This window comes from Podarcis cretensis (assembly GCF_951804945.1).
Source record: "Podarcis cretensis genome assembly, chromosome: 6".
Classification (NCBI taxonomy): Eukaryota; Metazoa; Chordata; class Lepidosauria; order Squamata; family Lacertidae; genus Podarcis; species Podarcis cretensis.
Window position 1 is genome coordinate 77,856,885 of NC_137175.1, and position 26,629 is coordinate 77,883,513.

The 26,629-nt window shown below is 43.2% G+C and overlaps 1 protein-coding gene across 3 annotated transcripts in view; it reads left to right on the forward strand.

Moving 5' to 3' along the window:
* ARHGAP29 (Rho GTPase activating protein 29) overlaps positions 1-26,629 on the forward strand; it is a 108,471-nt gene that overhangs the window by 26,999 nt on the left and 54,843 nt on the right. The window contains exons 1-2 of one of the 3 annotated variants that reach the window (XM_079981096.1): positions 16,029-16,266; positions 19,436-19,779. In XM_079981096.1, coding sequence (XP_079837222.1) covers positions 19,518-19,779 — 262 coding nt within the window. In that variant the 5' untranslated portion in view covers positions 16,029-16,266; positions 19,436-19,517. Of the gene's footprint in view, positions 1-16,028; positions 16,267-19,435; positions 19,780-26,629 lie in introns of those variants that run through there. The other 2 variants (XM_079981094.1, XM_079981095.1) reach the window with 2 other exon arrangements.

Consider the following 26,629-nt stretch of genomic DNA (forward strand, 5'->3'; position numbering starts at 1 on the left):
CAGCACTGGTGACTGCTAGGTAAGGAGGGCAAAGAGGGAGTGGGAAAGATATTGAATTGTACATATGATTTTTCCTAAGCAGCCTGCTCTTTGGCTTCAGGCTTCTAGTACACTTGCAATGGTGAAGCCCCCTAGCCTACGTCATCCATAGTCAAACATAATTAAAAAGATGCTAAGAAATAAAGATAATTGACTGATAGATGTAGGAATGGCTGTGATGAAATGGGAGCTCCCAAACCTTCAGTGATGACTGATTAATAGACCTGTCATAAACCTGAGGTGGAAACTGTTGTATTAAAAGGAATTATATACATTTCCAAAGTTTTCATGATAAGATGTTGAAAGACTGGGGAACTTTGCACAATCAAATGCTTGGAGTTTTGCAAAGCAATTTTAGAGCAGCTGTACCAATAACTAAATTGGAATCATTAGAACGATGCACTCAAGTCTTTAGTGGGTAGGTTTTGCTAGTGGAAAGGTAAGGATCACAAAAAAGGTTTGTTTGGATGACTGAGCTTTGTGGTGAATTGTGGATTAGGGGCCTCACATTCTTGAAATCGTGCAACATCCACTACCATCAGAGGAAATGTTGATAAAAAGGAATGCAGATTTGGGGAATTAGTTTATGCCTCTAAAATGTAAGCAGAAAATCTAATGAAAATAGTTGACGTGTTCTGGAATCAGTATAGCCATCCTTGAGATTTTAGTGGAGGGGTGGGGAAAATGATTCCTGCCTTCATTAGCAACAAAGCACACTTAACAAAAGGGAGTGTAGCACCACTGAACACCACTCCACTCCACCCTGAACAAAAATGAAGCAGGCCATTGCTAGGGGGCCTCCAAGAGAAAGGAGATAACAGCCAGCTATATTTATTTCTTGATACCCTAGCCAATGTTAATAGGCCTGGCACTAGGTTTGAGAAGGGGCACTGGGCATGGTGCCTCTGATGGCTCTTCGGTGCCCCTCTGCCTTTCCCAAGCTTACCAAGAAGTGATAGGGGTAGCGGTGGAAGGCAACTGTGAAGTCTGGCAGTGGTGCTGAAAGCATCACAACTCCTTCTGCCAACACTCTTTCAGCCCAGTACTGTGAAGAACAAGGCAGCTGCTGCCAGCACCTTCATTATGCCCAATGCCTCTCTGCCTCCCATCCTTGATATAGTATATTCCAAGATTTGGGGACCAGAGGCATTGAGGATAATCAGGGCATTTTTTTTTCCAGCTGGAACTCATCAGAACTCAGTTCCGGCCCATCTCAGGTGGGCGCCATTGTCATTATAAGAGAACAAGGTGAGTTCCGGCACCTCTTTTTCTAGAAAAAAGCACTGAGGATAATGAAGCTGGTAACAGCAGCAACCACATGCTCCAGCACTTCTCTTTACAGTGCTGTACTTCCTGGGTCAGGATGTCACCAGCACTCCATGCTTGAGGTGGTAGACATTTTTGCCTACCTGGGTTCCACCATAGCCAAGAACCTCTCGTCGACGCTGAGCTGGACAAGCTTATTAGCAAGGCAGCTATGGCAATGGCTCACTTCTTCAAAAGGGTGTGGGAAAATGTGGTGCTAACATTTGGACCAGCACCAAAATGAAGATCTACCAAGCTTGTGTGTTGAGCATGATGTTTCATGGAAGTAAGTTGTGGGCAGCTTACAACCACCAGGAGCGACGCCTCAGTGCCTTCCACATGCGCTACATCAGGAAGATTTGGGGCATCACATGGCAGGACAGTGTCTCAAACAAAGATATGCTCTTCTCCTAAGCCCACATTCCCAGCATGTTCGCACTCCTGTCTCAGCAACATCTGCGCTGGCTTGGTCATGTACACAGAATGGAAGATGTCAGGATCCCCAGGGACGTGCTCTACAGGGAGCTGGCTTTAGTCACTGGCAAACCAATACTGTGTTACAAAGTTGTCTGCAAACGTGACATGAAGGCTGGCAACATCAACCCCACCGTTTGAGAATCACTTGCCGACAAATGCAGTGCCTGAAGACAGACAGACAAGCAGGTTGTGCATTCATACCAAGACTGCTGGGAGGAGTGCGAATAGAAGGAACAGCATGGTGCAGCTGCAGCTGCACAACCAGCCACCTTCATCTGTCCTAGCTTCAACAAAACAAGTCTCTCCTGCATCAGTCCCTACAGCCACAGCAGGTGCTGTAACCTTCCAACAGTTTGACTTCACCCCCAAAGGCACACTCCTCCATTGTCAACTGAGACAGATAGATACCCGACAACAACATGGTTAAAAATAAAGGAGGCTGGTGTTAGCCAGAGTGGAGCATTTGCCCACCAAGCTTACAATGGGCCTTTTAGCCCCAGTCATGGCTACATGTGCTGATTTATGCACAATGCTGATTATGCATATTTGCATACCAAGCAAGGTTTTTCAAAAAGAAAGAAAGTAGTGAGACAGTCAGGGGGCAGAAAGGACAAAGCAAGGCTGCCTTTTGAGATACTCCCAGTATCACTTCCAGGACATTACAAGAGAGAAAGAAGATTAAAAATAAAATTGCTCATACATTAGTAGACAGAAGGGTGCTGCTTTTCCCCATTGGCAAAACATCACAGATTAAGTCCTCTGAAAGCAAAACATCCCTATAGATACTTCAAGGTAGCTGGATCCAACTCAACAAATGTTGCAATTTTTGTGCTATAAAATTATCACCTGGAAAGGCTTGTACATTAGAAGATCTCAGAAAGCTCCACACATAGTCTGTGTCTCTTATCCCAAGAAAATATATGTTGTGTGATTACATCCTCAGTGCCACTAATGCAGGGGTGGAGCACCCTTGGCCCTCTAGATGTTACTGAACTACAAATCTTATCAGCCCCAGCAAGCATGGCTAATGGCCAGGGAGGATGGAAATTGTAGTTCAGCAGCACCTGGAGGGACAAATGTTCCCCACCCCTGCACTAAGATCTCGTGCTAACTTCACATGCTGTTGGTTATATATGGGCTCACTCACTTCATCTCTTTTCTTGTTTTACTATTGTTAACCCCGATGCAATCTTATGTCTGCGCCGACTGTGGTTCCTTCTCCCTTTTAGCTAATACATTTTGCTTATCCTGGTTTGTGTTCATCAGGATTGTTGCAGCTGAATGCACATGCACACAGTGGCTTATCATTACATATTTATTTATATAATTTATATACAAATCTGTGCTCTCTCCGCAAACTGCTCAAAGGAACATAGGATGTTCCCTTATACTAAATCAGACCGTTGGTCCATCTAGTTCAGGATTAACTGGTAGAAGCTCTCCAGGTTTCCAGTAGCCCCAATTTTTTTGTTGGAAAGAGAACCTCCATTACAAATATTGTGCACATAAGACCATTCAGCAGTCACAGAAAACGTATAATTATTGTGGAGGTAAACCAAGTTAAGTAACTGAGGCTCAGAAGTCCCACAGACTGGGTAGAAGGACTATTGCAGAGAGAGAAGAATGAGCATTCTGCAAAACAGCTACAATTTCTGCTGAGAGCTTTCAGGTTAAAAAAGAGAGAGATTTCTCTTCCTTTGACCACAACAAGCCTTCACAATTAATGCTGCTGCAATGATACCCTTTCAACTCCACTTGGCTGAACATTCTCTCCAAGTAAAAAAAAAAATATTAAAAAGCTGATTGGTGCCCTGATGTGCGGGTGCGACACAAATTAATGATAGCATTGTAATGCCTCCTGGCAAAAGTAATCTAGATTCCTGTTTGCTAATGGAAACTCGCAGGAAGCAAATTGAGTCATTGATGTCTCAACAAAATTGTTAGCCCATTGTTTGACAGCAGAAGCAAATGCACATTTTTGTTGTGTACGGCTTTCTGTTGTTGCTGCTGCTGCTGCTGCTGTTAATTTTAAAACTCATTCTGTTCATCTTGATGTAGGATATACACAGAAGGTGCAGTCAAATATAAAGCAAATATCCATAAAACCAGCGGCAGCTAGAAAAATGTTTTGGGGGAATCCTGGACAAATCCTGAAATGCAGCATATTCGGTCACTTACTTGACGGGTAAAGAATACCACTAGGGTGGAATGGGAGCACTGAAGCCTTGGCATTTTAGAAGTTGTCAAGTACTTAAGCACCAGAGAACAGAAGCATCACATTATGTCAGCTGTTACTCTTTCCCTAATCAGTGAATATTAATGCAGTGTTATCTTGAAGAAAACGGATCACCGAAAAACAGAGTGTATTAAAAGCAGGATGTGTTCTCTGGCATTATATAATTTTCCCTGGGATTTTTATTTTTACCCTGTTGACAGACAGTGTAACAACTTTTTGAATCAAGTAAAAAAATAAAAGACAATCAACCCACAGCTTCTACAGTGCAAAGAGTGGTGATGCAAGCTGTGGGGATATAATGACTCCTTGTGATAACATTCCACAATAATCTTAAGACCAAATATTTCTCAGTTACGCTGTGCTCTGCTGAATTCCTGCCCTCTGTTCAACAGGAAGAGGAGCGAGGATACACAGCGAAGGGTTCCCAAGCCCCACTACTTTTTGGGGGGGGATCTGCTGCCAAAGACGATTTTCTGTAGAACTACTGTATAATAAATCTCAAATCCTACCCAGAAGCTAAGATTTCTATATGTCTGAGGCTGCAAACCATGTATTTGCTCTTAAACTGTCTTAAGCAGAAGTTTCCAGGGTGGTGTACAAAACTGTGTGTGAAACTATTCAGATAACTTATGAATACTACATGCTGACAATAAGCAGCACGATAAAAACATAACTCTAAGGAGCAGAGGAGGCAATTTTAATTAAGATACCATCTCAAATGCCTGAACAAGTAGGAAGATATTTGCCTGGTGATGTTAAAAAGCACCAGACAGGTCGTCTTCGGGTGGGCATTCCAAAGTTGGGACACAGAAAAGGCCCTCTCTCTTCTGTGACTGCAAAATGTATCTCTGTTAAAAGCCTTTGGTGCATGGCGGTTAGAGTGTTGGATTAGGACATGTGAGACCAGAGTTCAAATCAACCTTGAAGCGCAGTAGGTGGCCCCAGATCATTCACTGTATCGCAGAAGAAAAGAATTGGAGAAAGGCCTCTGCAGAAGACCTTAAGACACGGTGATAAAAGGAGAGGCATTTCTTCAGGCACCTGAGTCCCAAGCACCTTGGGCTCAGAAGCAAATGGAATTCAAACAGGTATAATATGAGCAATGCTGGATATACCAGTCAAAATTCTGACAGCTAAGCAAGCGCTGCACTAACTGAAGCTTCCAGGGCATCTTACAGGCAGTCCCAGGTATATAACACATCGCAGAAATCCAGCTGGGAATTTACCAGAGTATGAATCACCATAGCAAGGCTATCTCTGTCCAGGAATAATTGCAGCTGGCAACCCAGCTGAAGCTCCTTCAAAGGCACTCTGAGCCACCCAAGACATTTGGTGCTTGAGTGACAATGCTGGATCTTCCAAAACTTTGTACCTGTGCTCTTTTGGGGGAAGTACAACCCCATGGGGAACTGGTTGGACACCCATTTCAGTCCCACACGAGAACTACCAGCTCACCATGCCTCTGACTTGTCAGGATTTCACTTCAGTGCACTGGCAGTCATCCAAGCGGGCAGTTGTGCTGCGAAGAAAAATTACGAGGGTTTTTGTTTGGTTTCAGAGATCAAAATGTAGGCAGGCTGACATGGAAGCTAATCACTCATTTAGTTTACATTCCTTAGTGGGGCAAGTGTTGGGGAGGGGGACATGGAATGAAATGCTTTATCAAGGGAAATACTTCACCCAGCATGCCATCCATTTTATGGAATTCAGTACATCAAGGAGAATAATAAAAACTCTGGACGTTTTGGGTTATAAGCTGAAGTCGGGTGACTTTATGACTAATTACCACATTTTTAGATATATAAAAATCGGGGTTCCTTTACTTACTTTAGGGCGTATACAGAACACCTTGTAATAAGGAAGGTTTGAATGTTGCACTAAGTGAACCAGGCATAGGCAAACTTGGCCCTCCAGATGTTTTCAGACTACAACTCCCATTATCCCTAGCTAACAGGACCAGTGTTCAGGGATGATGGGAGTTGTAGTCCCAAAACATATGAAGGGCCGAGTTTGCCTGTGCCTGAAGTGAACCAAGTCCTTCCTTGTAGCCCTCCTTTCCAATTTATTCCTAAAGGGAAATCGATTTCTTCCCCACTCAAAGGCAGTGCATTTCCCCTCTACTGGGTTTTCCGGAGTCTTTAATAGTGGCAACACGGGTAGAAATTCAACTGGTAAAATTTTGGTCACAACACCTCTTTATTCATGGGAAAGCATCATGCGCTGAAATTCTGCCTGTCATGCAACTGCTAAAGGACAAGTGTTCTGTAAGTGAAAGTTTCAAGCTACTGTGGTCTATTGCCAGCTTTCAGCTTTGAAGCCATAAGACATCATTTTAGAATCTCTGTATGTCACCAGTTTCCTCAAAGGTACAACCATTTGGTTCGAAGTGATGTCCATGCTCCTTCTTTGAATCTAGGACAGCAGCTGTCATGAGCCTCCAGTTTTTGCACCCCCTATGGACCTGGGATAGCTCAGCTGGTAGAGCATGAGGTGCTTAATCTCAGGGTCCTGGATTCAAGCCCCACATTGGGCAAAATATTCCAGCATTGCAGGGGGTTGGACCAGATGACCCTTGCGGTCCCTTCCAGCTCTATGAAATGCTGGACTCCAGTTCCCATAAGCCTCAGCACATAGGGCCAATAGTCAGGGGTGAAAGAAACTAGTCCAGCAACATCTGGAGGGACGCTGGTTCCCCAACCCTGCCCTAATTCCCTCCAAGAGGCCTGTGTTATATTTCAATCCTGGCTACAGTCCTGTACTCAGGCTCCCTAAATGTCATTGAAAGTAATGAGAGTTATATGGTATTTCTGTGTGTAGAATTCTATTCTTATTGTTATTATATTATTTACACTGATATCTCACCATTTTCTCCAAGGAACTCAATATGGTGTGCATTGTTCTCCCCCTCTTCATTTCATCTCCACAAAAAACACTGTGTTAGGTTAGGCTGAGAGGCAGTGGCTTGAGCAAAGATCACCCACTGAGCTTCATGGCTGAGTGGGGATTTGAACCCTAGTCTCCCAGGCCCAACACTCTAACCACTACACAGCACTGGCTTGTAGACCAGATCTCTACTGAAACATTTGATTTTTTTTTAAAAAAAACCTATTGGTACATAAACCTTGCTTATGTGTGACTGGACTTAAAAGCTCTTCTGCCTTCACAGCAATGTTTGGATGGATATCAGGTTCCCCCCCCCCCCCCCAAGGAACTAATGTCCCTTCTGAAACTTAGGTAACTAACTTTCTGCATGACAAAAGTGCTATATAGGAGACCCACAAATGCATAGACATACTCTTGAGTACATCACAGAAACTTCCTACATTTGATCAAAGATGGGCTTTCCCCCCTGATGTCTGAAATATTAACATGCTAGTCTGCTCCTTAGTTACTGTTCTATTTGTGCCTGTTGCAGCATAATATTGAGCGCTGGCAAAGAATGTGCAGCTGAACGCCAAACAAAATAGTTGAGATTGGCATAAAAAACAAGACTTCTTACTGCATGTTTTGTCCTGACCTCCCCCACCCTTCTCCTGAGAACCAGTTTTTTTCCTTTTGTGTAAAAAGGGGGGGGCAACAGAGTGAGCAGAGAGGGGAGGATTTGCCTTTCGGCTTGTCCCATGTTTGTAGATTGATGTTCACTCCAGCATAGTGCAGGTGCAGGGAAAGTACACAGCCTCCAAACAATTTTGTTTTGTTTTTAATGTTCAAAATAGAGGGGCAGTGTTGTGGCTTGCTTTCTGTATTTTGTTTTTGCTTAAATGGGACAGGCTGGTTGCTTCGGTGATAATTACGTGGAAAAATAAAAGAACATCCTTTTAAAAGTGGCATAATTCACTGGGAGGTTCTCCTGCACATGCCCCATTGAAATCAATAACAGCTGTACAGGAACTTTCTCCTACCCATGTCAGTGGGGAAGCCGTTTCTCTCTGGTTAGAATTTTGCTTGCACTAATGCTGAAGCTCCCGTTCAATGCCCTGTGCTAATATGCATCGTTAACATTTTCTACTAACAGAGCCCCATTGCTTAGATGGACTTGGAATCCCTTATCTGCTTTTGTGGAATGCAAAAACGTATGAAAACCTAAGCACACACAACAGAGCACGATGCCTGTTCGGATCCATTCCTCCGAAGAGATTTATGGACCTCTCATCTTTTAAAAAACCTTTTTGGAACAAACTGGCTGGATGTGTTGCAAACACATGTGGATGAGGGCAAATTCAACTGGATGCAATTTCATTATCCAGAAATAAATATTAAGAATGTAAGAGGAGGCCTGCTGAATGAATCAGACTGCAAGACTATCTAGTTCAGCTTCCTGCCTCCACAATAGCAAAGTAGGTTTTGTGGAGGCCACAAGCAGGACATGAGTGTAACAACAGCACTCTCTCCACCTGTGATTATCAGCATGCTGCCTCTGAATCTGGGGAGTCTGTATAACTGTAGGAGGTGTCAATCAGTCCGTCTGGACTGGGGACCATAAGTTATGAAATAAAGGTGATTTTCCTTGAACTCTATTTGTCTGTTGTTTATCAGAATACCCCTGCTTACTTCATAACTAGTGCCTGATAGACTTATTACGTGTTAAAGCTACCTAACCAAGTGGTCGTTGCCACCCTATTCTGGCAGCAAATTCCATCAATGAATTATGGGTGTGAAAAAGTACTTTCCTCTAATCAAGTGAAATTCCAGATGAAATGAAGGTTTGTTTAAAGGCACTCTTTGCTAAATGTTACATTCCTTAGAACTCTTTCACTTTTAGAAAAGGAAAAAATTATAGAAATGTATTAAAAACATATACAATTATTCTGGGTTTGGGAAACATGAACTGAAATCTGGAAAATTTGCCCCATCAGTACCTCCTTTTCTGATGTGGTTAAGTTAAGAAGGCAGAAGGGTTGGTTTAGTTAGTCAGTTTACTTGCCTCTCTCCCTTCTCATGGGGCAGGCTGCATGCCTTCAGGCCATGCCATCACAGAGAGCATTGACTTATTTTACACAGTTCGTGGTTGAACTGTTATTACCAGAACCAGCAGAGTGGGCTGCAGGATAGCTGAATATGAAAAAGGACTAGATAAATTCAAATAGAGGGATGAATAGCTATTAGAAAGTTATAAAGATCCATCCTAGTGCATGAACGTTATAAGATATTCATAGCTGCTGCTGCACTCTTTTCTATCTCTTCCTCTAAACCTCTGTTACAGGCATGGCCAAACTTGGCCCTCCAGCAGGTTTGGGACTACAATTCCCATCATCCCTGAGCACTGGTCCTGTTAGCTAGGGATGATGGGAGTTGTAGTCTCAAAACAGCTGGAGGGCCAGGTTTGACCATGCCTGCTCTATTACAGCATACTTGCACAGTACAACTCCCATCCTTCCACCTCATATCATTGGCTGGAAGGGCAGGCACAGGGTGATGATGTCATATCACGAGTTGTATAGTTGTTAAGCTTTGCAGACTCAGGACCCGTCTTTAGCTCAGATATGCATCTGGGGACCCACTTCCTATTTTCTTGCTGTGTATTTGTATGGTTGTCGTGCTGCTGCCGTCACCCACCTTAGGTCATTCTGTCATCCAGTAGCAGATCCCAACCCACCTGCTGTTATAGTGGACTTATAAGGGCAGAGGACAAATAAAGGCAGAAAATCAGGAAGCTGAGGACCTCATGGCATTTCTGTAGTGATTTGGTGAATTCCTTTTAGCTCCACCTTGAAATTTCTCAAATACCATGTGCAGCTTTTAGCTACATTTCTGCTTCCCTTCTTAGCCTCTTGTTTACTTAAGTGCCCCAACTGAAAGCTTTGCATAAAGTTCCTCATGTATCCAGATACATTCGTGGTCAAAATGTCAGATCCAAATGGAATATTTATGAAATCCAGTAGGGCTGTCAGCACATGTCTGAAAAACTGGCAGAAATTCATAGTATTGTATGATGAAAGTTTTGCTGGATAAAGGGCGATGAGGAATGTTTTTCTGTCATTCATGTGGTGGACAGATGAGCAGTGGATTCACTTGGGCAATTATACTAACCAAAACACAGTTGGTAAGGCCATAGCTCTCGTTTCATGCCATTTCCTTACCTCTGAAACATTGATCTTAAAAAGTAAACTTTGCAACAGGGACAAAACATCCTGGAACATGGAGGAATCTGGAGATCAGATACTGCAATTGCTGCTGAAGCCATTAGTTGTGCAAGCTCAGTTTCACAAGGATAGGGAATCAGAGGATCCCAAAGCAGTACATAGCAACATAGGAAGCTGCCTTATATTGAGTCAGGCCAGGGTTTCCCAAACTTGGGCTCTGAGCTGTTGTTGGACTACAATTCCCATCAGTCCTTGGCTAGCAGGACCAGGAATGATGGGAACTGTAGTCCAAAAACAGCTGGAGACCCAAGTTTGGGAAACTCTGAATCAGACCATCTACCTTAGCATTGTCTATATCAACTGGCAGAAGCTCTCCAGGGTTACAGGCAGGAGACTATTCTATCTCTGCCTGGAGATGGCAGATATTGAACCTGGGACCCTCTGCAATGCAAACCATGTGCTCTACCACTGACCATGGACCACACATGGAATTATTTTACATTTGTTTACTCTCACTTCATTTTGGCATTTATAGCACCAATCCATCGAAGGAACCAATTTCTTTTTAATCTTTCTGCATTCGGTGCCTTTATTCATTCTTCCTCTAGATTTACTATTGGCAGAATTGATAGCTTGCAACTCTGTGATGGGTTTATATATTTACAAAAGCTTTATTTTTAATTTAATGTTTCTATTGCCATTTTTTTGAGAATACAAACAACATTTGGTTTAAGAAATAACGCACAAAGAAGTGGTGCACAAAGAGCATTCTCAATACAAACACTGTGTCACATACCAAAACTCAAACGTAACACGGTTGCAGGTACCGGCATCCCTGGGAAGCCAGGCTAGCTGTTCAGAAAGGGGCAGGCATTTGCTCACATAATGAGAAGAAACAAAGTCAAAGCAAAGTTACTGCCTTTTGATATGCCTCCCACAACCCTTCAATGTTGAGTCAGTAGTTCTGACAGTCCCAATTTTATTCATCCAACTATTTCAACAGAGCAGGACTGGGACTTTCCAATGGTTCGCTATTTCTGTGCATGCAGCTGCTAACAACAAGGCAATCATATTTTTTATGCATTACCCCCCCCCAAAAAAAGTCCTTTAATTTAGTGAAGAGGTACAGAGGAAAGAAAAAATGGATTAACTACTAAATGTTAACCTGTTGACCCTAGACCTTATTCTAGGGTCAACTATGGTTAAAATCAGCTAATACTCATTGGTTACTATGGGTTGTGAAATACAGTATATTTTTTTAAAAAAAGTTGCTGCTAGTAAGACAGTAACCATATTACTAAGTCAAACTCGGAGAAAACCCATTGAAACCAATGATCATTACTAATTTAAATCCATTAGTTTTAATGAGTATGATTAGTCAGATATAGAAATAATCCACATTCTAACCTACATTAGTTTTGTTCTTTAACTACTAATAAATGTGCAAAGCCCATGCAGGAGTGTGGCGCTAGGTTTCAAGACCAATGAGCATAGCCTTACGGAATAATGGCACATTTTGAAACTTGTGCTTTGCCTTGATTCTGAAGGCTGCAAAAGACTGCATTTTTTTCTGGAAGCTTCATACAGCCCTCTTTGCAACAGTACTGCACTGTTGTTTGTTAAGGAGGACAAAGTCTAGGGATGTCCTTGGCCTTATGGGTAAAATGAGTAACAGTTCAATGCCTTGTTTTTGCAATGTTCTACTTTACCCAGGAACTATACATATTTCTTGAAATTACAAGTAAAGCAGATCATTGCAGAAGGGGGGGGGGGGAGGGGGCTTTTAACGTCCAGCATATATTCAAGGGTAGCAAACACAAATATCTTACTGCCTTATTGGCAGTCAGCCCCACTGACTTTAGTGCTGCTTATTCCGGGGTGTGTGTGTGTGTGTGCGCGCGCGCTTCGGATTGCAAACCAAAGCAACTTGCTTGAAAGCATTTCCAACTAAAATCCATTGGAGGTTACTTCCACTTATTGGCTGGACCCAGACTTAGTCATGTTTAGAGTAAAACCACTGAAATCAGTAGGAATTCAGGTAGTTGTGGCTAACCCAATTCCCATGGATTTCAGTGGGTCTGCTCAAAGCATGATATGTCTAAAACTTTAAAATTTCAGAATTCCGGATGATGCACGGGGAGTTGCTGACCAAATACAAACCCACCCACAATCTCACGCTCACTATGGCTCCAATAGCAGAAACGCTTACTGATATTTTAAGGTATTTTAAAGCACCATATACTATATAATAATTAATAGTAATATATGATAATATTTCATAGGTCCACAAATGTTTTAGACTTTAGAGTACCTTAACCCCGATGCTCATCTCTTTAATGCATTTTTAATGCTCTTTAATGGGACCGCCTCTCCTGGTATGTCCCACAGAGGAACTTACGGTCTTCAAACAAAAATATCCTGAAGGTCCCAGGCCACAGAGAGGTTAGGCTGGCCTCAACTAGAGCCAGGGCTTTTTCGGCTGTGGCTCCAATCTGGTGGAACGCTCTGTCACAAGAGACTAGGGCCCTGCGGGACCTGACATCTTTCCGCAGGGCCTGCAAGACAGAGCTGTTCCACCAGGCCTTTGGTCAGGGCACAGCTTGACTCCCTCCTTTGGCAATCTTCACAGAACTTTAGCCTAATGGTTGCCATCAATTTGAGTTGAATTAATTTTAATGAAATGATTTTAGAATGTTGTATTATTTTATTGTTGTTAGCCGCCCTGAGCCCGGTTTCAGCTGGGGAGGGCGGGATATAAATTATTATTATTATTATTATTATTATTATTATTTCCTTTTTTTAAAGGTACAGTATTTTAAACCATCTGTATAATGATACCACATGGCATTTGATAGATCCTGCAGTGCCATAGAATGCCTTTACTTTTTCAGCTGGAAAGAACCTACTGTTCAGCCCTCAGATGCCTTTCTGACTCTTCTAAAGGTTATGAGAGCATGTGTTTCCAGTAGCTCTTGGCTAAAGAGAAGCAAGTTTTCAAGAAGGCTTCTTTCAAGCAAGACTAACTGTGGAGCAATCCTCACCCATCTAACCTCCAGTGATGTATGACCAGCATAGCCAACAAATGCTGATGTAATAGCCCCCAAAGTACAAACACTCTCTTTTATTGTTGTTAAACAGGCCCACTATTCACTGCTTAGGTGGTCAGCTTGTTCCAACCTTTGACCTTTTACCAAAGACCCATTCCATTCAACTCACACTTTCCCCCTGCATGCCTTTGCCCTCTGTCACTGACTTCTGCATTTCGGATTGCTGTATGGGGCTAGTATTTCATGGGCATCTCAGATAAACTGGGCTTACAGATGAACTACTGTGTGCTTAAGATATGGCTGGATGCAAGCAATCACCTGGCTGACAAGAGGGCCCAGCTGCAGCTGAACTCTTTGAGCAGGGAAACGAGTGCCTTTAATTAAAGCCCACCTAGTGGAGCATATTGCTTAGCCACAGCATGAAAAGAAAATGAACGAGTGAGAAATATGTTAGAAGCAGACTGAAAGCAATAGGAAAAAGGTAAAGAGTGCAAATGGCAGGTTTTGTCTTCGTCCGCAAGTTAGTTTTAAATTCTGCTGAGAAGTTAAACCAAATTATTGTCTGATGCAGCAAAGCTGAAGGGTGTAAAGATTCCCCTCATGTCTCTAAGTTATGCTCAGGGTGAAGAATTGCAGATTCTTGAGAGAAGACCAGGATCTTAAAAGGTATGGGTTGGTCACGGTTCAGCTTTAAGTGGAGGCAGCAAAAGCCAAAGAAGACCTACCAAAGCAACCTTACATGCTTTAAAATTAGGTGTTACGTACCACAATCATTGGTGCACCCACAGCAGGGTTAGCCAATCATACCCTAAGCCATCATACCCTAAGCTATGTTATTGAACCCCACCTCCCACTTTCCCAGATTTTTACTGGCTGTCAGTTGCTACCTTTGGTCAGGCAAAATAGGGGACTGGGGGGGCGGCTAAAAATTACTTTACATAGTGCAGAAATGACTTCAGAGCAACCCATTGCAATGGCACACGGGGTTTACAGTGGTTTATTCAATAAAAAAGAACAAAAGCACTATGATTTACAACTGTAAGAAAAATATTGCACATTGCATATATAGCTGGGACTCGCTCTCCGAGTCCAACCAACCCCCACCCTCTCTGCCCACGCAAAAGCGCTCTCTCCTGCACCAGACCCCGACAAGAGGCCCCTGCAAGCCCCCTCTTTTGCTCTCCGACCTATTGGCCACCCCCCTGCCTGCAGAAAACATGAGACCACTATAGCAGGCCCATGCACTGCAAACTCCCTCACTCTCCATGACCCACCCTCTGCCAGCACAGTTTTGAGGAGGAAGAGGAGCTTGAATACGTGAAAAAAGGCAACCCATTTGAAGTCCAAACAGGGCATGGGACAGTTTTCTCCAAAAAAGGACATTCACGTTTTTCTAGGGACAGGTAGCAACCCTAGCTGGGGCTGATGAGAGTTGGAGTTGAACAACAACTGGAGAATACCCAGTCCTAGGGAACGTTATAGATGCTCTGATGGTCTGTCAGCTGTGAATCAAAATATGGCACAATGGGTTGTCCAAAGTGTGTCATGTCATAAGGAATAGACATGCCATACTTTAATGCTACATAATGTAGTGGTGCTGTTTCTGTAGATAACATGCATTCAAATGCACATTCAGTATTGTACTGTATTTGCTGTTGTGCTTCAACAGATGTCCAGGCTAGCTAGCTTCCCATGTGCCAGCATTACTATGAAGCCTGGCAACCCCTGAAGGGTTCAGCTACTGTGTCGAAGTACATTTCTGGCAGCACCCATATCATTTCCTGGATTATCTTACTACCCCAACCCATGCCACCCCTGCAAATACACATGCTGAGTCACCTCTGGCATGGCAGCAGTAAGAAAACAGAAGCCATCAGACTTCAGGGGAGGGCTGTAGCTCTGTGGCAGAGCATCTGCCTTGCATGCAGAATGCCCCACATTCAATCTCTGGACTGGGTGGGACTTGCTGCCTGAAACACCCAGAGAGCTGCTGCCAGTCAATGTAAGGTAAAGGACCCCTGGATGGTTAAGTCCAGTCAAAGGCAACTATGGGGTTGTGGCGCTCATCTCGCTTCCAGGCCGAGGGAGCCAGCGTTTGTCCGCAGACAGCTTTCCGGGTCATGTGGCCCTGACTAAACTGCTTCTGGCGCAACGGGACACCATAGGAGTGCCAGAGTGCCAGGAAACGTCGTTTACAGTAGACAATACTGAACTAGGCAGTCCTAATGGTGAGACTCAGCACAGTATAGGCCAGGTAGCTTCATTCCTACTTATGTCGGGCCCTCCTGTTAGGCAGAGTGAAGAAACCCACCCGATTTTGTGTTTCCTGTCCTGCAGAGGCAGGAAAGTCTGAAGCTTATCAACACTTGCAGGATAGTTATCAACATGCGTGCATGCATGCATGCATAAATAAATAAATAAATGACCTACAACCCAAAACACCCCCAAAATTCAAACGGGACAGATTTATCCAAGGCATGTGCCAGAATATGGGGTCCCTCCCTGGTCAAATGGAGCCAATGGAGCGTGTGGTGGCTTTTTTCCCTTTTCTTCCTCCCTCCACCTCCTAAGAAGAAGGGGAAATTTGAACACAGAACCAGCCGGGCGCTCGCGCTCACACGTGGGTGGGGCCGAGCGAGGCCCCCTCTCCCTCCCCCCCGCTCCCGAAAAAGCCCCTCACGCCTTCTTCGCCGGTACCTGCTGCCCGATTGGCATGAGCCACGCCCCCGGGCGCGCTTAGCCGCCCAATGGGAGGCGGCGCTTGGAAAGCGGGGCGGAGCAGGAGGAGGGCACATGCGAGAGCTACGGCGCGGGGCGGGGCCTTGGGAGCGGTTGTGTTGTGCGGGTGGCGGCGTTGGCCAGTCTAGCAGCGAGCAGCGTGTGTGTGAGCGAGCAGAAGAGACAGAGTTCAGCAAGCGGAGGGGATGCGGCGGCCGCTGCTGATGCCGCCGCGCCTCCTCCTCCTCCTCCTCCTCCTCGCCCCCGGGGATTCGGAGCCGCCGGCAGCGACCTGGCGACGCCTCTGAGAGCTGCCTTCGCGTCTCCCCCCCACCTCAGCTTTTCCTCTCAAGTTTGCCGGGTAAGGAGGACGGGCGGTTTCGGCTGAGGGGGAGCGCGCGACGGGGATTGGGTCGGCTGCCAACATCTGTCAGTTCTCCCTCCCTCCCTCCCCTTCCCCTGAGGGGTGTGTGTGTTTTATTTTTTCTCCTCAGGGCGCTCCGTCCCCACATGCAGTGAGGCAGCAGAGAGAGAGAGAGAGGGAGACTCGTATGAGGGGTGAGGAGAGGAGGTTTCTCACGCCGCCGCTTCTTTTCTCCCCCTTCCCAAACTCTCCAGTCAGGTTCCGAGTTGGCTTTTCTGGGGGTTGTGTTACACACACACACACACACACACACACACCCCGCCACACCACACCCCGCTCTTGACAATTTCCTTTTTCCCTCCCCGCCCTCGTTTCGGGTGCGTGTTTCCACACCAGCCAGTTCCTCACCCCTCAAATCTCTGCCCTTCCCCTCCCCTCCCCCCTCCGCCCTATTTTACACCACGTAGTTTGCTCAGTTACTATTTAGTTACAGCCAGCCCCGCTCACTCTCCCTTTCACACTCTCTCTCTCTCTCTCTCTCTCTCCCCCCCCCCCCCCAGCCGCGTGTGTGTTTTGTAGCCGGAGCGTCTCCTTCATTTCGATTGTATTTAAATCCTGGGCATGGACAGCAGGAGGAGGAGGTGGACGTGCGATTTGGCAGCTGTGGCTGCTCAGGCATGGGCCGGTGAAAGGGGGCCCTGGACTGCCTTTTGCAGCTGGGAGGAGCGGTGCGCAAGGGGGGGGGGGAGTGAGAGTGAGAGATTGCGGTCGCGCGCACCCCCGCCCGCGCCTGGCCAGGAATGCCAGATATTCCTTTGAAAGGGGTGGGGGAGCTCGGGCGCCTCCCTTGCTAAAAACGGGTGGGTTTATATATATGTTTCCAACTGCTCATACAATATGCTTGTCAACAATTATTCAGTTTAGTTTTTCTCCCCCTTTCTATTGGCTGTAACTTGCCTTGCCCTGGTGAGGGAAACTTTTGCTGCTGCTTCTCGTCCTCTTCCCACTCACCCCCCCCCCCCATCTGTCCACTAGTAACTCTGGGCATGGTTATGGGAACTGGGCAGCCGTATTGTATGCATTTGGTTTGGAGTCAGACCACTGTAGCCTGCAGGGCTGATTTATGCATGAACATGCATAGAGGGTTGACCCCAATAATAATTTAGGGACGTTATAGGTTGTTGGGGGAATGTAGGGACTTGCTTTCCTTCTTTCGGTGCAATTAAATATATATTGTCAAGAGTGAAGCTGTGCTCTTCTCTGATAAAGTATAAGGGAGTAATTCAAGAGTATATGTATTTAATCTTAAAACATCTAGATGAAAGTTTTACGGAAAATCCATATCTCAAAAGAATATATGATGTAATAGTTGCAAGTAAGTCCTGAAAGCCTAGCTGTTCATGGAAATGTTATTTAATATGCAGTGTGCAGTTGACACCATAAGATTCTAAAACAAGTGCATATATTCAAAACTAAATAGTTGAATAGTTGTCATCTTTTTAAGTGTCTGGGGTGAGAGTGAGCTCCAGATAACAAGCCTGTGATGAAGCATTTTAAACGCTTTAAGATGAGAATGATCCTTAATGCAGCTTGTCAGGGCTCCAAAATACAAAACCACAAGAGTTCTCTGTGTATAGCAAGTTCTGCTTGTCACACTACTAGTCATTATGTTTTAAGAGAAGGAAATGGTTAAGTGGAAGGGTAAGATTGCAGAACAACTCTGCATATGGCAACTTTGGAAGGTTGCACAAAGCTTTTGCATAACAGTTTAAAGGGAACTTCTCCTAGTATGGTCTTCTTTCCATAGGGTTCAGTGAACCAGGTTACATTGTTGACATGGTTGGTTTTCATAATTTGTGACCGCTTCTCAGTGTGTATTATCATGTAGTATCATGCATGTTGCTTTAAAACGAAGACTAGTTGCAGGTATGTTTATATGAAATGCTTAGTGGAAGTGGTCAGTTATCTGGCTTGGTCCTGCTTAAAACTATTGACTAAAAGGTCTGGAATTCAGATTTAATCCTAATTTCTTGTTTAATTATTTATCCAGTAAATTAATGAAAGTCATTTGTGAACCCAAACTGATCGGTGTTTTTCAGCCAAATCACAGTTTCAAGTATTGCTTGCTTTGTAAAGCTGTGGGAGAGGCATAGATTACAGCAAAAGAGTTTGATCAAGTTAATGTGTTTTATAATCGGCTATTGACAAACCAAATCATCTCTTCAAAAAGCAACTAAGATTTATAAATCACTTTATATTTCAAAAATAGAAAGTTGCTTTTAAAAGCAGTAGTATTTCATCTTGCATTTTTAACGGTATCTATTTAGGTGTTCTGGGGAGAAAATTGGACTTAATTGATTGTGACATAGAAATTGATTAATTGAAACTTGTGTAAATGAAGTCCTCAGAGGTTTGGCTTAAAGATTCAAATATTACAATTTTCTATGTGAAATACACAATTTCTTATTACTATAACTCCTTCACATTATTACCATTTTAATATTGACATTGTAATGAGAATACGTTACCCATATCGTGTACCTGCTAAAGCTTCCACTTTGGCCAGTGCTCATGCTTCCATGAAACATGCAATCATTGCTCTCTGCAGTTTTTCTATAGGATATATAGGGTGTGGAAACAGAGGATTTGCCTTATATATCAACTTTTTTCACAGATGCAAAATGTGAATCTGTAGTGCATACATCTTAGAACTGTAGCAGGTGAAGTAACCTAACTTGTTTTGGTGGTGAAATGCATTGAAATGTGTATTTCAGTACTAAAGATGCAGGGTAAAAAAAAAATGCACACACCCCTTTAATTCTAGTGATACTGTGCTCCCTATATCTTTGAAAAGTTTTGAAATCAAGTTGCTTTGTGCTTTGGTATACAGCTTCAAATCTGGAAATGGCTTGATAATAGTAGCACATTTTAAGATAATGCAGTGTGGAATATATTTTCAAATACAGACTACTGCTACTACTAATATACTTTAGTAATTTTAAGAGTTTGCATGTGGGCTGTGTATGTTGAGTATGTGGGATTGTCTTAATAGAATAACATTTTTAATATGAAAAAGGTATATTCAACAACTTAGCATTTAAATAATGTTGTATTCCTGTTCTCTCTTCAACTGACTCATATTTGTTTCTGTTTTTTCCTCCCTCAGGACACTATTTTGCTTGGCAGATGGACCATAAGCAACACTGAATGTTAACTCTGGAAATTTCATAAGCATTGCAGTGGCTGGGATGTTGCGACAGAACGGTGGTGGCAACAAGCGTGGTTTAGGATTAACCAAACTGTCTACCTCCAATTTCTTCACCATCTCTAATTCAGGAACCTGGGGGATGGGGCGCAGCACCAAGAGCAGTTCTTTGAGCAGCATTAGCTCCAACTCGGACTGCTATGACAGCACTGTTGTGGACCCAGAGTACATCATGCAACTGGTGAATGATGTCAGGAAATTTGCAGATGTTCTACTTTATTTGAAAGAAGCCATTCTTTCAGAAGGTGTGTCAGCTGCTTCTCAATAACTCCCAATAGTTTGAAATGTATTTTTGTAACTAATTTCTTACTTGCTAGCATATGAGCAAAGAAATGTTTAGAAGGAACAGTGGCTGTCTTCTCTTGAGTATATTTTGCGGTATACAGGAAGTTGTGGTTTTTTCTTTGCTAACTTCCTCTGTGAAACATTGAGCAAGTTGTTTTGTAAATGGGCACGTCATAAACAAAATTAAACTTCCCTTTTTTTAAAAAAAAAACTTTAAAAATTGGCATCTGGTAAAAATGGAAAAATGTTTAGACTCACCGACTTCTTTTGAGATAGATTTTTTTTTTCTTGAGGGGGTAGTGGCACCATCGTTTGTTAAGCAGTGGCGAAAAGACTGGTGGCAGTGTTGTAGCTTTGGATTTCCTGATTAAGCAGCAGAGGTTTGGACTAGATGGCTTGCAAAGCCCCATTGAATTCTTAGGATTCTGTTTCATACCTTTGAGCTAAATTATGCCAATCTTCCCATTGTTTTGGTGGATAGAGAAAGATACTTCCATTCTTCTTTGAATTCTGATGTAAATGGGTAAGAAGCAAGCTGATTATACTTGCTCTACTGGTGATGTACAGTAGTATGATTAAGACTAGGGAAGGGGAAACCTTTTCATCCGTAGATTCACATTTCCTTTTGGTCAGCTTTCTTGGGCCCATTTCTATTGATAGGTGGAGCAAGAGGCAAAAATGAGTGAAGCAATACCGTTGAACAATTTGCTAGTTTCTTCGCACCCGCACATCCCCCTCCATCTAGGCAAGCAAGAAACATTATTGGAGTTCTATGAACACATTCCAGCCCTGTAAAAACACCAAATGAGGGTGCAAAACAGGGCTGGGGAGGTGTGTGTGACCTGGCGAAAGTTCTGAGGGCTCGACAGAGGGGCCTGGAAGGCTGTGTTTGGTTGCTGGGCCTGAGGTTTCCCATCCCTGATTTAGAAGGTCTGATTTTATACTGATTTAGCTTGTGGGTAACTAGCTAAACATCTCTTACGTTCCTGTTTGAGCTGAAATTGAATATCAGTTTTTCTTACAAAATACATTTAAAATAAATTCATAGCCTATTTCAGGAGAATGCTTAAACAGTTGCTCTGTAAAATGAGTGAAGTAGGTCAGAGTAGCGCTTACTTGAAATAAGGAAAAAAATCCAACAGAAATTCATTGTATCCTCTGCGGAGTAAGAACTGAATCCTTCAGACAAGTAGGTTTTCAGTACTTAATGGAACATAATATTCATAATATAGGTAAATAAGAAGCTGGTACCAGCTAACCTGGCATGAATTCCTTTCTAGGAATATTTTCTTTCTTTCTTTCTTTGTAGTAGATTCAAAGCGAGCATTGTGCTTTATAGACCTGTACCTTAGCAGAATAAATTTCTGAGAAGATCTGCCAAATGCCCAGTGAGATTGCTTTTGAGCAACAATGATACATTTTCCTCACTTCTTATGCTGCTGTCAACAAATCAACAAGAAGTGTGCCCTTATTCTTTTGTTTGAATTCAAAAGTCCCACTTTCTTGCCAATGTATTATAGCAGCTTTGCCTCATCCAACTGAATTAAGTATACCGTATTTTTCGCTCTATAACACGCACCTGACCATAACACGCACATCGTTTTTAGAGGAGGAAAACAAGGGAAAAAACATTCTGAATGAAACAGTGGATGTATCATTTTTGTGCTTCATGCTGTGGCCACAGACATGTGATCTGATGGTGAATTTGGGATGACCCAATGCAAAGATCCTGAGGATCCATGTAGATCCATGCTTTGTAACCACATTTTTGCACCATTGCAGCCCCAGGCAACAGTGGGTGCGTGATTTTGGGGGGGCAGGCTGTAGCCATGGACATGCTACGTGCTCTAATGGTGAATTTGGGCTGACCCAATGCAAAGATCCTGAGGATCCATGTGGATCCATGCTTTGTAACCACGTTTTTGCACCATTGCAGCCCCAGGCAACAGTGGGTGCGTGATTTTTGGGGGGGCAGGCTGTAGCCATGGACATGCTATGTGATCTGATGGTGAATTTGGGGTGACCCAATGCAAAGATCCTGAGGATCCATGTAGATCCATGCTTTGTAACCACATTTTTGCACCATTGCAGCCCCAGGCAACAGTGGGTGCGTGATTTTTGGGGGGCAGGCTGTAGCCATGTACATGCTTTGTGCTCTGATGGTGAATTTGGGCTGACCCAATGCAAAGATCCTGAGGATCCATGTGGATCCATGCTTTGTAACCACGTTTTTGCACCATTGCAGCCCCAGGCAACAGTGGGTACGTGATTTTTGGGGGGCAGGCTGTAGCCATGGACATGCTATGTGATCTGATGGTGAATTTGGGGTGACCCAATGCAAAGATCCTGAGGATCCATGTGGATCCGTGCTTTGTAACCACGTTTTAAGTGGGGAGGGAAGGAAAAATATAGAAGGGACAAGGAGCACGAGAGGGGTGTGCGGAGAAGCAGCTGGCTAACAATGCAGGAGAGGGGTTTAAAGGGGGGGGGAAGGAAGGCAAAAGTCCACCCACCCACTCAAGCCAGCCCTCCCTCTCTCTCTCTCATCTGCATGTTTTCCGCTGCCTGCCGAGTCCCCAGACGCAGCAGCAGCAGCAGCACCACTGGAGCAGGGATGCTCTGCTTTCCTCTCTACTTGCCTGGAGGGGAGGGGTTGCCTGGAGGGGAGGGGATTTCACTGCTCTTTGTTCCGTCTGAGCAAACAGCAACCGAAACAGAACAGGGTGGGCAGTAAGACCCTGAGGCAGAATGCAGGAAAGCAGCAGCCTCCTCTCCTCCCTGACGGCGCAATATGATTTTTGCCATGCACTTGGGACAAAGGGCTCCAGGGACCACACATTCGCTCTATAACACGCACAGACATTTCCCCTTACTTTTTAGGAGAAAAAATCTGCGTGTTATAGAGGGAAAAATACGGTATTTATCCTTCTGCTTTTAAAAGCAGAACTTTTCTAAGCTTTACATCTTAAAGGAACACAAAGCCATCATACCTATACATGGGCTTGGTTGCAGAATCAGCAAACAACACTATCCCATTGTGTCGAGAGCAAGATCTAGATTGTTAGGCATCAGTGAGATCTAAACAATACACTATGAGTATGAAACTTGCTTCTGTGCATTAAGACTTATTTCCTAACAGTTCCCCCCCGCTTTTTTAGGATGTCAGAGATTCTGTTAGTCAGCATACAGTTCTCCATTTAGGAGACTTCTGTGCTTTAGGGGAAATAGTGCTGTCAAAAGGAATTCTCTGTGTTGTATCCTAAAGCAGCATTTATACCCATAACCTAGTCTTGACATACGAGTCATGGTACTAAAATGTAAACACAGAAGATTTGTAGCTCCTAGAAAATTTAAGTGAGAAAATGCATGATCCTGTGCTTATAGGTTTTTAACTGCAAGTTTGTGTCTCTGTGCCTTTATTTATGTGAAGGGCAGCTTTGGTTGTGAGCCCTACTTGTACATGCTTGTGCAGTGCCAACAGATAAATATTCAAAAATACATTGAATTTCCTGCTTGGTCCAGTAATGGTGTGGATTTGGTTGTAAAATGAGGTTAAAATTATTTGGATTGGAGATACTGAAATGGGGGACTGCAAGAATTCAAAGTGAGGGTTGCTGAATGTCTTGCTTACTTCATCTTTTTGCCCCACTCCTTTGCATAACTTCCATAGACAGAAGAAGGTGATGTGGAAGTAGTGATAAATTCTGCTGGCCATTGCCTCTGAACTCATAAGTTGATGTTTGGCCTCAAATAAAGAATGCAGCCTGTGCATTCTCTTGAGTTTGGCTCTGGCAGATCAGTACAAATGATAGCTAGGCATTACTTAGTGAACATGGTCCAAATTTTCCTAGTCACCCAAACCTTTTAGATGTATGGCTTTTGATTTTGATGAAGTTTGAGGATTTGGTGGGAGTTCCATTATTTCAGTAAGTACAAGTTGTCACTACTACTGCCTAATTGCCATCCTTGGTTGTATATGTTCACACAGGCTATAGATAGGCAGAATAGGATTCCGACTCAGTTGCTTTGATATGGGTGTGTTGTGGATCATGTTGTGGATAGTGAAAGTGAAGAATACTTTGGAGGGTGGTGTGTGTTGCCATAGACTTTACAGCCTTGCTGTTTTGTGATGTAAAATTGAGCATATGTGGTGGTCATATTTAACACATACTCCATAAGGTATGATTTTGAATAATGTTGTTTGGCTTGGTGATCTATATTGTAGAGGCATGGAATTGTTTGAAACCCCAATCACTGCTTTTTCCACCATACTGATTAATGTCCAAATAGCTCAAAACCAGTTACTAATGTTGAAGTTGAAATTAATAGGTGGGCTTAATAATACAAACAAGGAAATGCCAATTTATGCATGGAAATGCCAGTTTATGAATGTGGATTCATAAATGACAGTATTCCCTGAAACTTGGAATAAAATACTCCTAAATTTGTTTTAGTTACATTTGTATCCCACCCTTCTGCCAGGAAGCTCAGAACAAGTTGTAGTTGGGTCAGGTAAATTTGGAGCAGGATATAGTTACTCTACTTGATTAAAACCACCTTATGAACTTTATAGCTAAGCAGAGCTTTGTCCATATCCATGGCTAATATTCTGGTCAATTCATGTCACTGCTGCTAAATGTGAGGGCTCTTGAATAGATTGAGCCGTTTGAGAAAGGAAAGAATTGAGTAGTAGTGGAAGAACAGGGAGTTATTGTGCTTTTAACCATTAACCTTTAAAGATTTAATGGTTTTTAATTAAGCTTTTAATCTAGTGACATTTTCAGCTAAAACTTATATGCTGTTAGGATTTTAGTATGGAGCAGGTTAAAACTCTTAAAGTAATTACATTGAAAGTTCCTAAAATTTTAGCATCATCATCAGAGCATGGGGTATGCAAGTAGATTCAATTAATTTATATGCTGATCAATATGTTTCTATCATGGTCATTTTGGCAGCATTATGCATTTATTTGGTTAACTTAATATGCATACTAAAAAAGGTAAAATCACTGATCACTCTGCTTCAGTGTGAACTGGTACACAGCGCTAAACCAGGATTTATTAAACTATGGTTTATTAAACCCTTATTTGTTTCTTAGCAAACAAACCAGAGTTAAGCTATCAAAAAGCACAAACTGAAACAGTAGTTTGTTGGCTTATGAATCTTGCTTTGTTTTAATTATGGTTTTGCATAACCTGAACATATAACCCTTCCTTAATAACCATGGTTTGTTTGGCCACCTGACACCCAGGCACTCACCAAGGCTACAAAGGCACGTGGTAAGAGCTGCTTGGAAATAATTCAAATTTAAGAGAAACAAGCCATGGGTTTTTTTCATTTGCTGGAAAACTTATTGGATAAACTTGTGGTTTGTTCATGAAACCTTGGTTTGTGTTATGTGTGAACCAGGCCATTTCCGTTTAAAAAAGTACTCCTAATCTCCAGTGACTCTGTAGCCATGGCATTGGTGATATGACCTGAAACAACCGTGGCTCAGTGACAGAGCACCTGCTTTGCATGCAGAAGGACCTAGGTTCAATCTGCTGCATCACTAGGTATAGCTTGGATTGTCCCTAGTCTGAAACTATGGAGATCTGCTGGCAGTCAGCATAAACAAATCTGAACTCAGTGGATCAATAGCCTGATTCATATAAGACAGCTTCTAAGGATGAGGGGAAACCCCAGATTATCAAAATCTTTGAAGCTGTGTGGAACCTGACCTCAGGGGGTTTTTTTGGGGGGGGGTTGGCATAATTGGGCCACAATGAAGAATTAAAGCAAGGGAAAAGAAAGTCCTGATTTGTAGGTCTATAAGATCATTGTTGGAGGGTTCCTGCTCCCATCCCTTCTCACTATGTGCTTTTAAACTATGTGCTTTTTAAGAGTTGTTTCCTCTAGGGTGTAGTGTATGCCTGTGAATTTCCTCCACAGAAGTACCAAGCATAGTATTGCCTCTCCAAGAGAATGTAATTACAAATAAATCAGCAAATTAACACTTTTCTCACAACCAATAATTATAAAACAATGAGGTAAAACTATGGCTCATCAAATCATATTTTATGTAATAGTCACAGACGTCTAGGTTATCAGTAAACCAGACACCCTCCAGTATCATCAGGACTTTTACATGGTATGGATTGGCTGCATATCATTATAGGTGTTTCAGATATTATAATATCTGGAAAGCTCTCTTTAGGGTTTGATTATGCTGAGTAGGACACAGACACCGAATGACAGCTACTTAGAATTCCAATTTGAAAAACAGAGTGTTGTGCAATCTAGAGTTTAGTGATTATATAAAGCTCTGAACGATAGAATTGTAGAGTTGGAAAGGACCCTGAGAGTAATTTAGTCCAACCCCCTGCAATGCAGAAATTTAATCAAATCGTTGCTGGGTATGAAATTAATTCTGTGGCTCTTCTGATACATTGGGTGATTTTTATTGAGTAAGGACATGGTACCACTCCAAGATTAAAATTCACCTGACCATTGGACTGCTTGGTATTGTTGCATGTGCTTTCTGTATGTGTGGCTGGCTCTGTACAGCTACCATTATGTGCTTTATTAAATTTATTGAATGCTGCTAGGAGTGGATAAGGGATGCGGGTGGCGCTGTGGGTTAAACCACAGAGCCTAGGACTTGCCGATCAGAAGGTTGGCGGTTCGAATCCCCGTGATGGGGTGAGCTCCTGTTGTTCGGTCCCTGCTCCTGCCCACCTAGCAGTTCGAAAGCACGTCAAAGTGCAAGTAGATAAATAGGTACCGCTCCGGCGGGAAGGTAAACGGCGTTTCTGTGTGCTGCTCTGGTTT